General features: G+C 35.1%; 3 protein-coding genes across 7 annotated transcripts in view; 1 reads left to right on the top strand and 2 right to left on the bottom strand.

Annotated features, from left to right (window-relative positions):
- LOC109544423 (glycoprotein 3-alpha-L-fucosyltransferase A) overlaps positions 1 to 2190 on the bottom strand; it is a 19689-nt gene extending 17499 nt beyond the window's left edge. Inside the window, exon 1 of one of the 2 annotated variants that reach the window (XM_019914577.2) lies at positions 2020 to 2190. In XM_019914577.2, the coding sequence (XP_019770136.1) occupies positions 2020 to 2056 (37 nt within the window). In that variant the 5' untranslated portion in view covers positions 2057 to 2190. The remainder of the gene's footprint in view (positions 1 to 2019) is intronic. The other variant, XM_019914576.2, reaches the window with a different exon arrangement.
- Positions 1 to 9398, top strand: part of LOC109544425 — an 11144-nt gene extending 1746 nt beyond the window's left edge. Inside the window, exons 2-6 of one of the 3 annotated variants that reach the window (XM_019914590.2) lie at positions 4612 to 4703; positions 5191 to 5576; positions 6261 to 6429; positions 6488 to 6777; positions 8858 to 9398. In XM_019914590.2, the coding sequence (XP_019770149.2) occupies positions 4641 to 4703; positions 5191 to 5576; positions 6261 to 6429; positions 6488 to 6777; positions 8858 to 8984 (1035 nt within the window). In that variant the 5' untranslated portion in view covers positions 4612 to 4640 and the 3' untranslated portion in view covers positions 8985 to 9398. Of the gene's footprint in view, positions 1 to 4611; positions 4704 to 5190; positions 5577 to 6260; positions 6430 to 6487; positions 6778 to 6881; positions 7498 to 7684; positions 8564 to 8857 lie in introns of those variants that run through there. The other 2 variants (XM_019914591.2, XM_048664229.1) reach the window with 2 other exon arrangements.
- A 296-nt stretch (positions 9399 to 9694) lies between these two features.
- The window catches only part of LOC109544418 (protein split ends), a gene marked incomplete in the record, with an annotated part of 94999 nt that continues 89940 nt past the window's right edge, over positions 9695 to 14753 (bottom strand). For both annotated transcript variants that reach the window (XM_048664227.1, XM_019914558.2), the window contains 4 exon segments: positions 9695 to 11315; positions 13651 to 13809; positions 13977 to 14177; positions 14249 to 14472. In XM_048664227.1, coding sequence (XP_048520184.1) covers positions 11181 to 11315; positions 13651 to 13809; positions 13977 to 14177; positions 14249 to 14472 — 719 coding nt within the window.

Genomic DNA, 14753 nt, shown 5'->3' with positions numbered 1-14753 from the left:
AAGAAAACCACGCAAATCTAAAACTTCTTGAATTCAAGCATTTTTTGAGAAAACTGCCAACATTTTCTTATCGATGGTTCACTTTCTAAAAAGGCTATTTAGTTCTCTTTGGGATGATGTAAAAACGAGCGTTCTTGCTCATTTTGCTTCCGAGAAACATGCAAAACGGGACGGAAAACATGAAATTTTGCAATAATCTTGTGCCACCCTTGCACAAAACGACGATAATTTTTCTAATTTCATAGACAGCAGAAGACTGTATTTTTTCTCCATAACCCCCCCCTGAATTTAAAGCTGGATCCGCCCCTGAATCAAAGGGAATACAGGGGGAGACAAAAATTAGACAGCGGCCTAAGATCTTTCGTCAAAATTCAATTAAAATCACTCAAAATCCCGAGGTTTGCAACTTACAAAAATCGCTCTCCAAATGGCTGTTTTACACCGCTCTCGTTCAAAAGTTCTCAATTTTTACGCAAAAGTTACTCAGTAGGTATAAACTTGAAATTTTCACAATCTATAGTCGAGACTTCGATTATCGATTCGAGAAAAGCCAGAACCGTGAAGTTTGCCAGCTTAATAAATACCTGGTCTCATAAGTAACGTTGTTCCTAAATCGCACTCTTCTTTAAAAATTCACATCTTCCAAACTGAAGTGAGTAGCAATTTCAAAATTTCACCATCTTTAGAAGAGACGTGACGCTGTAGGTGCTAAAAGTTTTGTTAAAAATTTCCCAAAATTTAAATTTTGCGCATATGCAAATGCATTGCAAATGCGCTCTGTTTTAAAAAAAATCGCATTTTTCCCCGTAGAGCAAGCACCAACTTGACATTGTCAATATCCTCAGAAGACACTTGACTCTATTGATGGTGAAAGTTGCGGAAAAATCGCCAGGAGTCCTGATTTTTTCCAGCTCAGAATACATTGGTCTTAAAATGTATATTTTTATCCAAATGCATTGTCTGAAAAATCGCACCGCCGTAAGTAAAACAAGTAGCAACTTGCAACTTTTTGCGTTTTTAGAGCAGACTTGGCTCTAAAGATTCCTATAAAAATGCCTAAGAATTCTGAGGTTTGCCAATGGACAAAATATCCGCCTCCAAATGGCTTTAAAAATTCGCTTCCTTCAACCTACAGAACATTGTACATTTTTAACTTACAAGTAGTCAATTTCGTAGAATTTTTATCGGAAAAATTCCGGAAAATAAACAAAACTATATTTTTAGAGATTAATTTCAGCCGGGTGTTGCTCGGAAAACGGTACCATTTAACGAAAAACTTCCTACATTGAATGTTCTTTCAGCTGATTTTTTCGTTGCAATTTATTTATACATTTTGAAGAGTTTTTTAATCAATTTTAATATGGATTTCTGAGTGTATTTGATTATTTATAGTATATTATTACTGATATGTATTTGCGAGTGTTTTTGCATTTATACCCAAGCGTTCAGATTTATTGCAAAATTGTACGCAAGGTGCAGAATAGAGAATAATATCGTTGAAGCTACTAGTTTTTTGCTATTTTTCAAGAGGAAAAAACAGCGACTGTTGATAAAGGAATTTGAGATTTAAAAATCATTAATGATTCTTTATTTCACTGAGAAAAATAACGGACAAAACTAGCCCATCAAATCGGCTAAATATTACGATTTCGAGCTTAAAAATTACTTTGCTTTTTTCATTGGACAGAAAACGCATATTTAGTGAACCAATCTATTTAAAAAAGTGAAATTTCCGACTATCGGTCTACTTGACGGAATTTTAAACTTTATCTCGCAAACAAAAAATGTCCCATGAGGAAGCCAAACACTCTTTCCTTTCCACATTTTCGCATAGTCAAAATGTCGTAAACATTACAAAAATGTAAAAACAATGGCGCTTTAAATTAAAAAAAAACAAGGGTTATTTTAGTAGATACTAATCCGATTATCGACAAAAACACAAGATTAGATATTTAAGGAAAAATGTCCCAACTTTGGCTCCTAATTCGGTAGATGCGCAATAAAAACCAACAAACTCACCTTTGCTCCTAAAAATTACTCTTTGCCGTGACACCATTTTGCATGTTATTAGCAAAATTGCCAAACCGGCAAATTAATGCACAACACTAAAATTGTTCACATACAAAAATTGGCTAAACAATGCTGCTGGCGTAGTTGAAAATTTAACAAAGTAGTTGGAGCAACTAATTACCGAATGTTGTAAATACATTTTATCTAAAGCCTGCAGGACTACCTGCCTGTAGATATCCATTGTATTTATGTGTATGTTTCATTGAATTAATTACATTTTAACCGGCAAAGAACAATTCGTTTTGAGCAGCAGATACACCTTGAGTGCTCATAGAAAACAACGCTCGGATCCGTCACAGATCTTGGTACTTGGAAACTTGTTTTGATCATGAGATGATGATGATTTTCTATTGTATTCAACAGGAATTTGTTACATGTTTGGAAAAATCGTGTTAGTTTAGCGATGCAATCAATGGTAAGGATTCAGTTTGTTTCAATTGAATCCTTGACCAATTTGATCTTTTTCCAACGCAAAACAAATGTTGCAAATCGAGAACAGCAAGTCGTTTAATAAAAAAGTTTTTAGTACAGACCATTTGATTTTTCTTCGACTATCGGCAAATCGAAATAACACTGATCCGGACGACGTAAAAATTAAGTTCGTTTTTTAAAATTTGCCGACGTTTTGTCATATTTATTTAGGACTCCTCAGGGCATTGCGTCTCATTGCCTCATCAGTATTTAGATATTTAAAGTATCGTTTTGATTTACGGAAATCGAAGTTCTAATTTAATAATAATTTCTTTACGCACTTCCAAATGTGTAACTTAACTTGCATCTGCTCTACAGCCTAAAAATGAGGAAACGTCGGCAATTTTAAAACGGACTTTTGTGTTTACATCCGTTCAAATTCCGTAAGAGATGCAAAAAAAATTAAAAATAATCCCGAAGAAATGTAGGTAGAAAACTAAAGCAGAAGGCGAAAAAACAACCTTTCCTAGTTGAGTACAAAGCGCACAAGGGCGTATTCCTGAGGTGATTTTATGAGAAAAGGTTAATATGAACATGGGGTCAGAAATGCTCGGTTTCCGATCTTCAGGTTGTTAAAGACTACAAAATGTTACGTTCTTCATTTTTTAAGTTCCTTGTTTGTATGCGCTCTTCATGATAATTTTGTAAAACGAACTGCCTAGGAATAATCGACATTTATGACTTTGAAACGCAGGCAGATAATCTTTCAGAATAGTAGAATAGTAGAATATCTTGACCATTTTGATCTTTTTCCAACGCAAAACAAATGTTGCAAATCGAGAACAGCAAGTCGTTTAATAAAAAAGTTTTTAGTGCAGACCATTTGATTTTTCTTCGACTATCGGAAAATCGAAATAACACTGATCCTGACGACGTAAAAATTAAGTTCGTTTTTTAAAATTTGCCGACGTTTTGTCATATTTATTTAGGAATCCTCAGGGCATTGCGTCTCATTGCCTCATCAGTATTTAGATATTTAAAGTATCGTTTTGATTTACGGAAATCGAAGTTGTAATTTAATAATAATTTCTTTACGCACTTCCAAATGTGTAACTTAATCTGCTCTACAGCCTAAAAATGAGGAAACGTCGGCAATTTTAAAACGGACTTTTGTGTTTACATCCGTTCAAATTCCGTAAGAGATGCAAAAAAAATTAAAAATAATCCCGAAGAAATGTAGGTAGAAAACTAAAGCAGAAGGCGAAAAAACAACCTTTCCTAGTTGAGTACAAAGCGCACAAGGGCGTATTCCTGAGGTGATTTTATGAGAAAAGGTTAATATGAACATGGGGTCAGAAATGCTCGGTTTYCGATCTTMWGGTTGTTAAAGACTACAAAATGTTATGTTCTTCATTTTTTAAGTTCCTTGTTTGTATGCGCTCTTCATGATAATTTTGTAAAACGAACTGCCTAGGAATAATCGACATTTATGACTAAACGCAGGCAGATAATCTTTCAGAATAGTAGAATAGTAGAATATCTTTCATAGTTTGGAAAGCAAAAAATAGAACCCGTGAAATTTTGAAAACTCTTTTGCTGAACAAAATCTGTAGATCGGAATCGAACATTTTTGACCCCCCATCAACTTTTTCTCATAAAATCTGCTTGGGATCAGTTCTTGAAATTTTCACCACAAGTACCGAAAATTATAAGCACACTTCAAAAAAATTAAGTGAAAATTATAAAGGAATAAAAAGTGTGTATGAATAACTTTAACTTGAAGAAATCTCCTGTACTGAAACGTGCTGCAAATAATGCATCCACATGCTAATAAACATGCTGTGTACACAAACATTTCATGAAAATTAAAAAAGATAATCGTAAAAATATCTGCAAATCCAGTAGTTTTGTAAGCAACAGATCTGTTTTTTTTTGTCAAACACATAATTTATAGTCGATCTATAAATAATGTGGGTGTTCTATAAAAAGTGTTAAACTAGAAATCTGGATCTGGGCTAATAAAAATAGCGCACAGTTCACACACGGGCTGATCATGAAACACCGATGCATTCAAGTTTTCCTCAAAACAGTTTCTCACTTCAGATCGGATTTAATCTAATTTTTTTCCAGCTCAGAAATGATAAGGAAGCAAAGCTCAGATGTCACGTTGCACTTCGAATCCCAAGCCAAAGTACGAGCGGCCTGACCACAATGTATACCAGGTATTAATACTTAGTAAATATGGTTAAACATGTAGGGTGATTTATGTGGTTTCTTTGTGCAGAGGTAGTTTTTCCAGGAGATTTTGCCTTAATGCTTCAAATCGGTTTAAAAAAATTAGAAGGTACATTTACGAAAATGGGCTTTGAATAGTCGGCTGTGCCAAAAAACTCTAGATTATTTCAAAACAATTAACGGCCTTCCAAAGATCAAGTCAACATCAAACACTCGTTTCGACCATACAAAGCATCATCGGAACATCAAACGTGTGACCCAAAATTGAAGTTCACATAAACATCAACATAGTCAAAGATGTTTGATCTTTGGTCATACTTCTGATGGTCTGATGATGAACATTCGCTCAACCCGGTAAATAAAGTTGAAATGGAATCTTCAACTGTCAAAAGCACATAAAATCAAAGAAGCGACACTAACTTTGCGAATAGAACCATTCTGTATAGAAAAATTGCTAACAAAATAAATAAACAGGTCACCACTATACAGAAAAACAAACAACCAGTCCACCCATACCATGTGCAGAAGCGGTACCAAAGGCAAGCAAGTAATTTGGCTGCAACCAGTATAGACATCGGGTATAGTGAGGGCACAGCCTCAGAAACCTGCTATGATTGCTGTGAGCAAAATGATCCCACCTACCAACACAATCCCTTGCGGGAAAGTAGAGCTACTTTCTCGGACGATAGCTGCTCTACACGACTACCCTCCTTTGAATTCGATGAAGAGTCTAATAGAGGGTGCGCGAAGAGTGGTTTTGCTGAGCACCCTTGCCGACAATCGCGCAGGTATCCCGGAGTGGGTATGCCTAAAGAGGCCTCCGAAGCTGAAGAGAGATTATATCATGAGATACAAACGCCGTAAGTACAGTTTTCAAGCTTGTCAGGAGTTAAGAAAGACCAGAAAGAGTAGAGAAAAAAGAATCAAAAACCTTATCAGACTATGAAGGCTTTCACGGCCGGTCAAATCCCATATAGTTTTTCGGGCTTTGAAGCCGTGGTCCATGGGAATTTATTCCTGACGTTTCGTCCACAACTGCGGTGGACATTATCAGGCGATGAAGAAGACTGGTCAAGACCACACACAAATTTGTCAAATACTTTGGACCCGCTACTAAACTGATGCGATTAAATGGAAGAAAACATTGACCTCTGTCGGACAGCCATGCGTAAAAGTCCACTACGTGAGGCTGCAGCGTATCGAAACTACCTTCCAGTCAGCTTTACCGCCTGTAGTCCAAGCGTCAATTGTCTGAAATTGGACAAGATTGCTCATTCGATGTTTCAATTTTTACAAAGGCGATTATGTGCGCAATTTGAATGCAAGCGCAAGCCGACCAATGTATTATTTGACTAAAAAATGTTAGAGTTCAACTAATAAACTACAAAAGAGTCACTCCCAACGACTTAACCGTTGCGAATAATATTGTGTCCACATATAATGTCCACCGCAGTTGTGGACGAAACGTCAGGAAGAAGTTCCCATGGACCACGGCTTCAAAGCCCGAAAAACATCTCTATATGTAATCAAAAACCTTATTTTAGCTGTGATAATGGACCAATGCCAGTTGCACCTATTGGAAGACGTTTTGTCGCCTCTAGATTATCGGACCGACCTCAAAGTTCCATGAGTTCGGTATTGACCAGCACAATGTTTTATGGATGTGGTGGCAAATGTCAGACTTTGGAAAGTGTTTGTTATTTCGTTTTACAGGTGAGACTTCAGGGCTCACTTCAGCGCTCAATTGGCTGACGATTTTTTCCCTTTTTAGTTACTATTTGCGATGGGCATTTTGATTGGAATGTCGCTTTGCATAGCTGGACTGGTGCTGAGAAACTCGGCAGCCCGAAATCTGCAAGTTCTGCTCTATATTGGTTTTCTGTTGGCTGCGGTCAGCGGTGTACTATGGAGCATACAGTGCAGGGCAAAAAACAGCGCACGTCGAAGAATCAAGGCAATTCAGACTGCAAAGCGAGCACCTATTCAAATGGAAACTTTAAACATTAGAGCCAATCCTGTACATAATCTGGAGCGATTGCCCAGTATAAGGGAGGCTCAAAAGTAAGCACTTAGTTGATTTGAAACTTCTTCCATTCTACGAAGAATTCTTTGATTTACTGTTTGATTGTATCAGACAAATATAATCTCAAACTGTCTTTTTCTAGTTAAATATCAAGAATGAGAAACATTTGCACACGCTCACTAATGAAGACAGCCCTCTCTCAAGATCTCTGATTAAAATGTATAGATTTTCATATAAAAATTCCTAGTCAATTCTCTAGGTCTTTCTTCAGACGTTTCTGATGATGAACTGCGCATTTTAAATACAAATTGAGCCACTTTCTTTTTGTCTTCAACAAATCTGTATAGTCGGGGCTGTACTTTGAACAATAGCAGGCAACAACTTAAATGCTCCCAAATCGACTAATTTTAAGCTCGTTTGGAAAAACCCGTAATTTGAACGATAAAGTTTAAACCGGTCAAGTGATGGTAAAAGCAACTTAACTATTCAAGGCGGCGGCTGTTTGTCGGATCTCTTATTCTCTTCTTAAGTTTTTAATGTGTATTTGTGCTATAAATATTTACGTTTTATTTATTATTAGAAAGAGACGCTTTATTTGCAAATTTTCCGCGATTCCTTAAATTGGAGAACAAAATGATTTATCGTATATTGTATTCATACTTTACTGTGAAGTTAAAACATTCTATGGGGCGTAGTAACAGAACATACAGTATTTTGTCAAAATAAGCACGTATTGAAGAAATCGGGAAAAAAAGCAATCGGTAAATACCAACTTTTAGTAGGTCATAAGCTTTTGTATAAAATACAACTAATTCTTTTATAGCAATGAAATCTTTCAGATTAAGTACAGGCCGAAAGATCTTCCCAATTCGATGAGTTTTTTGAATTCGATGAAATTTTTGCACCTTTAGAGGCTTCCGTCGATTTTAAATATTTTTTTTTAAGTAAGTCGATCAGAAAAGCGAAAGAGTCCATGCCCAAACTAACCAAAGTATGGAAAAGCCATCACATCCCTTAACATGAGATGGTCAGGAGCTTTTCAGTCTTTCTATATGATCAGAACGCTGGACTTTAAAAAAGACAAATAAGCGGAAGATAAGAGATGCCTTCGAAATGTTTTGTTGGCGCAGAATGCTGAGAGTGTCCTGGACTGAGAAAAGACCCAACCAATCGATTCTGGACCAACTCAGAATTATGAAGAGATTGAGCATTGTGGTAGCGGCTAAATTCTTTGGTCAGAAGAAAATGGCTAAATTCTTTGGTCAGAAGAAATGGCTCAGTCTGCAAGGGACCGTTCCTGGCAAAAGATCAAGAGGAAGGTTGCCCACAAAAACCTCACCAGAAGATAGACAGGAATGGAAAGGCTTCACAGAAAACAAAACTAAGCTAAGAAGATCAGGAAAACGTGTTTCAAATATAATTTCTACATTTTGAATGAGTTTGGTGTCTGATTGCGTTCTGTTCCTTTGCTTAAATTTGTTAGTTTTTACTTTATGAATTTTTCTGTCGATTGAAAATTTGCCATTCGAGGCGAAAACGAGGGTGGCAATTCGTTAAAAGTTCAAAAAACAGATTTTCGCTGTTGTACTGGCAAAGCAATGAATAGTGAAAACTACTGGACAATTATATGAATTTTAGTGGCTTTTTTAATCAAAAATCCCCGACTTGATTATAAATGCCTTGGCATTGATTGGGCTGTTTTATCTTTTTAAACTCTTTCAAGACTTGTTTTGAACGTGTGTTTGCGGGTCGTATTGCGAATCAAAATATCCAGAAAACAGTTAATCTTCAGAAAAAAATCATAAATTAGGAGTGAGGACAGATTTTCAAAGAAAAGATCGGATAATTAAAATCGAACAAAGCTAAAAGTAAAAAATGACTGCAGATATGGTTTTTTGTTGCTAGTAATCACCAGCCAAATACACCACAAAATTTGATACTTTCTAAATCAATTCATTTTTGATTTGTAGATTTGGGGCTAAAATACTACAAATTTATTCTTGACCATCAACCCTTTAACATAAATTATTAAAATTTCCTTTAACACTCCACTCCATTTTTTTACGCCACTACACTTTTCAAACACATTCATTTTATTTGAATGTTTTTTCTTTTCAGTATCAATCATCTACCTCAAATACATCATACAAGAACAATTCCTCGGAGGCCTCAAAGACGGCCGAATGAGGGAATCGTTATACAAGAGGAACCGGGAATTCCTTGGTGGAGACGCAACGAGATTTAAAAAATTAGTTTAGCAACAATTCTTTCGATTATCGCTTACATAAAAATTGAGACATGAAAATTAATTTTTCAAAAGTATTTTGCTTACTGTTAAGTAGCAAGTATTGAAATCAGTACTATTTCAGAGAGTAAGTAACTAATAAAAAAGCCCTTGCTGTGAACTGGAAACGAGGTTAAAGACTGATTGATGTTAATTTTTTCTTATATTGATAGCAATTAACTTTACCGATGACGAACTATCTTAGTGTATGTGGAAATAAAACATTGCTTTTAACTAAAAAAATACATAATAAATCCCAGTTGCATTTTTACATTTTGTGTGTCGATCATGAGTTTTTCTGTATGAGATTAATGTAACTTGTGAGATTGAAGTTGTAAGTATTTTGTTGGTTTAATAGATCCTATAAAAGCAAAAGCGAGTGTTTGGGATTTTTCGCTTACCTGAGCATGAAAACAGTTGAGTTTATTTGGTCGATATCACCGGAAAACTTCCACATCGCCATTATGAATGACGCAAGTTTCGTTCAAGCTCATACTAGCCCTTCGTTTAGCAGATAAAGTAAACAACTATGGTCCGAAATAGTAAACAAAATTTTATGGCCTCTGACTCACCGTCAAGCCTCAGAGCTTGCTGTTTTGTCACACATTTTTGCAAGTCAATCCACACTGAATAAGCAATTCATTAAAAGGATAGGAATAAAATCGCAGATATTTATCGTAATAGTTATAATAATGTATACTCACAATACACAGTATTTTTTTATATATGTACAAAATTTACACAGTAGTATAGACATCACAATTTTCCCTATTATAGTATTTTGTAACGCTCGCTATAGTTATACTTACAGCCTAAATACACTGTACAGAAAATTCTTAACAATTAAACTCAAAAATGTAATCTTATATATAAATAAACAAAACTAACTCTACTTATTCACATATATGTTACAGCTTGTTGTAAATAAAAAAAAGGATTCGTACAGCTAATATATATGCTACAAAATCTATATTTCCTAAAGTTCTGCATTGTTTAGATGATTTTAGGTGGAATATTTTTGCAGGCCTTCGAGTCTGCCCTGGGCCTTTTCTGTGCAGTGGAGAAACTGCACAAAATTGGAAAATATTCCGCCTAAAATTCCAAATTTCGAAAGCCTAATTCAAAGAAGGGCAACAGTAACTTTTTAAACAAATTACAGCCTGTAGAACTTATAAGGGCTAAGCTGCATTCGCTGCAAAAAATATACATTTAATTCCAATCGCCCTTGTTTCGTCTTAATTTGAGATCTTAATTGTTACGTAATTGCAAATCATGTGAAAAATGCAACTTAACCCTCATGTCGAAATAAAAAGTTAGTTCCAGTCTCACATCGTCGACTATCTTTGCAAATATTGCAAGGATAGTAGACGAGTTACATCAGTACAGGAGATACTTGCTTCAATGTGTAAGCACTTCAAGTCGTGGAAATGTCCAATCAATTTGTTACATGTGTGTGTTAAATTAATACATATATGCAAAAAATATCTCTTGCATTGAGGTGTAAAGAATACAAAAAAGCGCGAATATGAAAATAAAGACCTTCTAAACAAAGAAAAACTCTATTACAAAACTAAGTTCAAAATATGAGATCTCTTATGTAGGTAAATTATTTTTTTAGCTTTTTTAAACATTTTTATAATATAGTAACGCATCTTTAGAAATCACAGTGAAACTTTTTAAATAGTTAAGTATAGTGTTTTATATCTTTTTATTTGTTTATTTAATCTACACATTGTAATAGTGTGTTGTTCCTTTAAAAAAAATGACATATTTAGTGTAGTTACAAACATTAGTAGATACTTCTTCGTTCAATTTTTTGAATAAGACTTAAGAACATTGCCAAACAACATCAAAATACGGAAGCCCCAAATAACATTGAAAGCATGAATACATATCTAACGAATGTTACATTTCTAAAATGAAGATGTCCTGAACCGAAAATAAAAAACTCGATTTATTTCTCTGGGGCTAACCTGATGCACGGTCTACACGGAACTCTTCCGCGGAAGAATCCACTTGAAATAATTGCGGCTTGAAATTACCCATTTCAATCCGGTTCCCACTGGGCAAAGCTTGGTGAGACTTGCTCATAGTGCAGTCATTTCTCAAAGACTATTGACTAGTAAAGACGCAATTTCAACCGATTCGAAGAACAAATTACACGGTCGTTATCACAATCAGAAGATGGGACGTGTCGTTTGCCACTATTCTATCCAAAAGTGTGGGCGCCAAACGTCGAAGGTTTTGATTCACGAAATCGGATGATGGAAATATGTGAACCACGTATGCCGGCTGAAAAAAAAAAGTTCAATGCTATCAAATCTGTATACATCAAACTCGAATAATTCGAGTATTCAAATATTCGAAAAGCGAATAATTATGTGTAGTCATAACTCGAATATTCGCTTATCCGAATATTCAAATACTCGAATACACCAACATTATCAAACTCACAAGGTGCAAATATCTTTATATACACTTTGTATACTTTTATAAAATAAATTATTCACATTCTACAAGCATTTAAACAAATACCMMTATATTTACGAGATATCTATGAGATATTTATGAGATAACGATTTTTCTTCTTGGAAAACGGTGAACGGAAAACGAACACTCGAATATCTAACGAATATTCGTTAGATATTCGAGTATTCGAATAATTTTACTATTCGAATAAACCACTAAACGAATATTCGAATATCAGATTTTTAAAAATTCCGAGCACTATTTCAAAGGATCCATAGCGTGTAACTAAGCTCGAAAAGCACTGGAGATTGCTCTCGTGTGATAAAAAACTGCCTTTTTGCACAATAAAGAACGAAATGTCTTCGCTCTCTCATGGTATTTTCGGTTTAAAAGATAGTTGTAGTATGGAATTGTTTACCTACTCGTTTAATTTTATCTGAAAGCATCGGAATAAATTGAATAAAAAGGTTTGTTGTATTTTTATGTTGTTTTAATTGTGGATTTTAGATTTTATTGGTGGAAAATAGACTGATTAGCAAATCATTTTTGCTCTCTTTTTACAATTTTGCCCTTACTTTACCATTTTCGGCTGATTTGAGTTCAAATTTCAATTCGACGGGTCTGAGTAAGTTGATTATATACCAAAAGTGTCTGTTTTCCCGTAATTAGCATACTGGGAAAAATAATTTGTTTGTTTTGTTTCTTTGGATCTTGCCGGACTTTCTTACAGCTTGGGTTAAACTGTGTCATGCCCTTTAGCTGAGTTCTTAATTACTTTTTGATAAATCCTAATAAAAGATGTAAGAAAATGCTATCGTTTTTTAAAGACAAAATATTTGTAGGCAAAATACGCAACAAAAAGATTTTGAAAAAAAACATTTATACGGAAAATCTGCAATTGTCAACGTTGAATGTTATTTGCGTTTTTGGTCAATTTTTCGAAAAAGCCTGCGTTTGCAAGCTGGCTTTGTTTTTCAAGAAAAAATGTTCGCCTCTTCTCTTGCTGGCTAAAGTTCTTTAAAAAAAATGATGGTTTTTTATCTATGGTATTTTTATAATAAAAATATCGGGCGAATCATAGGATGGATTTAAATAAAATTCGCTGCGAATCTGTTCTTATGTAAGACTCATGTTTTATGAAAAAAACCGAGTTCATCCGCTTTGGGCAGGTGAGGAAGTTGAGTGTCTTGGTATAAAAACTTTTTATTTAGTAGCTGGAATCAACTGACTTTTTCAACTTTTTCAACATTTTTGGGCTTTTCGTAAAATATTTCAGGGTGCAAAATTTTCGCGCAAAAATGGGAGATCTGTTTTGCTGCTATTTATCAAATTCAGACATTAACAGCAATCGCAGAAGTAAATTAATTTTCGTTTTCATCCCAATTGCGGTTCCTCAGAAAGGGGACACAAAGGGTTTTTTTGCTAAGCGCAGCAGTTTATTGAAAATAAGGTCCTCATGTAGGAACAAATTCAGAGCAAGTTTTATTAAAATATGAGAAAAAATCTTAATTTAAATTTCGTTAATGCAAAAAATGAATTTATGTCTAAATTTGTTAAACTGCAAGGAGACAGAAATATTTTTTTGTGCAAAAACTGCTACAAAATTTTACAAAGAGCACACAAATGTCAACAAAAAACTAGTACATCTACTCGGAAAAAATCAGTTGATTCCAGCAACTAAATAAAAAGTTCTGGCAGTTTTTGTACCAAGACCAGAAGTCGCCACTTGCCCAAAGCGGATCAACTCAGTTTCATCATCAAAAATGTTGCATGTTTGATGTTGTGCCATCCAATTTTTCTTAATAAAAGTTAAGTCAAATCGTCTTTTTTTTCTGAGCCAAAAAATGTCGTCAAAAATGCCTGGCTAAGCCAAAAAATGTTTCCTAATCTTCCTAATCTGCTGAGCTGCACAACTTTTCACTAAAATGCCTCTAAAAAACTACACCTTTCTTGTTGAATAATGTACGAGTTCCATAACAAAACCGGTTTTATTTCCTATTCAATCAAAATACGTTCTCGAACGTTATCACATTTCTAGATTAAACACCGTTTTTTCGCAAACTAACAACATTCAACCATGTTTGTTAACAAGAGAACGAGAAGAGAGAGTGATTTACGATTTAAAAAACATTAAAACGAACTTTCATTGGCGACTTACCGGATGCGTTGTTCCAGGATAAGCCACATTGATGATGCCTGCAGCCTGCTTCTGTTGAAGATAGTTGATCAAAGTGATTAAGTTCTGAGACTGCTTCAGTACGTCTTCAGTGTTCAGTCCGCAAGGCAGCGCAACAAGTATACAGTGTTCTTTTTCCGTCTGAAACAACGAAATGCAAATTAGTCATTTGAACAATCTGATAATTGGAAAATTTAACAAAAATTGGCTGTTCAGCAACTGGGGAATAAAATCAAAATATTAGTTGCTCTGTTAAACCTGCACTTTTTAAACCAAACCAAATAAAAGAACTGTTGCAAATTACTAACCTGCATCTTTCTGACCACTCCTTCGATTTGCATGGGTTCCATTCGCATTCGCTGGAAAATCCTCAAAGGTGGCGTCGATCCGTCCTCGTTCTTAGGCAGACTGGATTTCGCCACTTCCTCATTCCCAGATATTAGGTACATTTGAACAGCGGCTTGGTCGGTTTTAAGCGCCAACAGGCCCTGCCATTTCATCACATAGGGCTGAAACAATTAGCACAAAAAAAAACAATCAGAAAATCCCATTTAAACCAGGAAAATGTGCGGAAACTCACCTCTAAGGCCTCGTACAGGTTTTGCGAGGCAGGCGTCGGGCTAGGTGGAGTAGACATTCGGATAATTCGTTGAGTTAGGGGCGCATCAGCCCCAATCAGTTTCGCAGGCCCCGCTATTAGATTTCCCAAGCGCTGACCAACCGGCGAATCAGGGCCCATATGTTTGGCTGGTCCCATCAATGTACCAGATGCGCCCAAATTTGTATTAACAAGCCCAGAAAGTTCTGAAAAAAACACATTTTCTATTATAAATACAGCAATATTTTCAATAAAACATTTTGCTTCGGAAAATAATGCCAATAATAATAGAGAAATAATGGAGAAAGGGGAAAGCCGTTTTGGACAAGAAAAAAATATTCATCTATCATCAAATATGTTGTAGATAAGTTCTATATTGTTGAGGCGGATTCATTTTTTACAAACTTCTTTTTGGGTATTTCGCCTCAAAAATTTTTGTCTTTAAAAAGACAGAATTTCCTCACGTCTTTTATTACAGATTGATAAA

The sequence above is a fragment of the Dendroctonus ponderosae genome, unplaced genomic scaffold (genome assembly GCF_020466585.1).
Source record: "Dendroctonus ponderosae isolate FM_Combo_2020 unplaced genomic scaffold, Dpon_F_20191213v2 Dpon_F_20191213_2, whole genome shotgun sequence".
Classification (NCBI taxonomy): Eukaryota; Metazoa; Arthropoda; class Insecta; order Coleoptera; family Curculionidae; genus Dendroctonus; species Dendroctonus ponderosae.
Note: the sequence above shows the minus strand (reverse complement) of the source record. Positions and strands in the feature narration are given on the sequence as shown.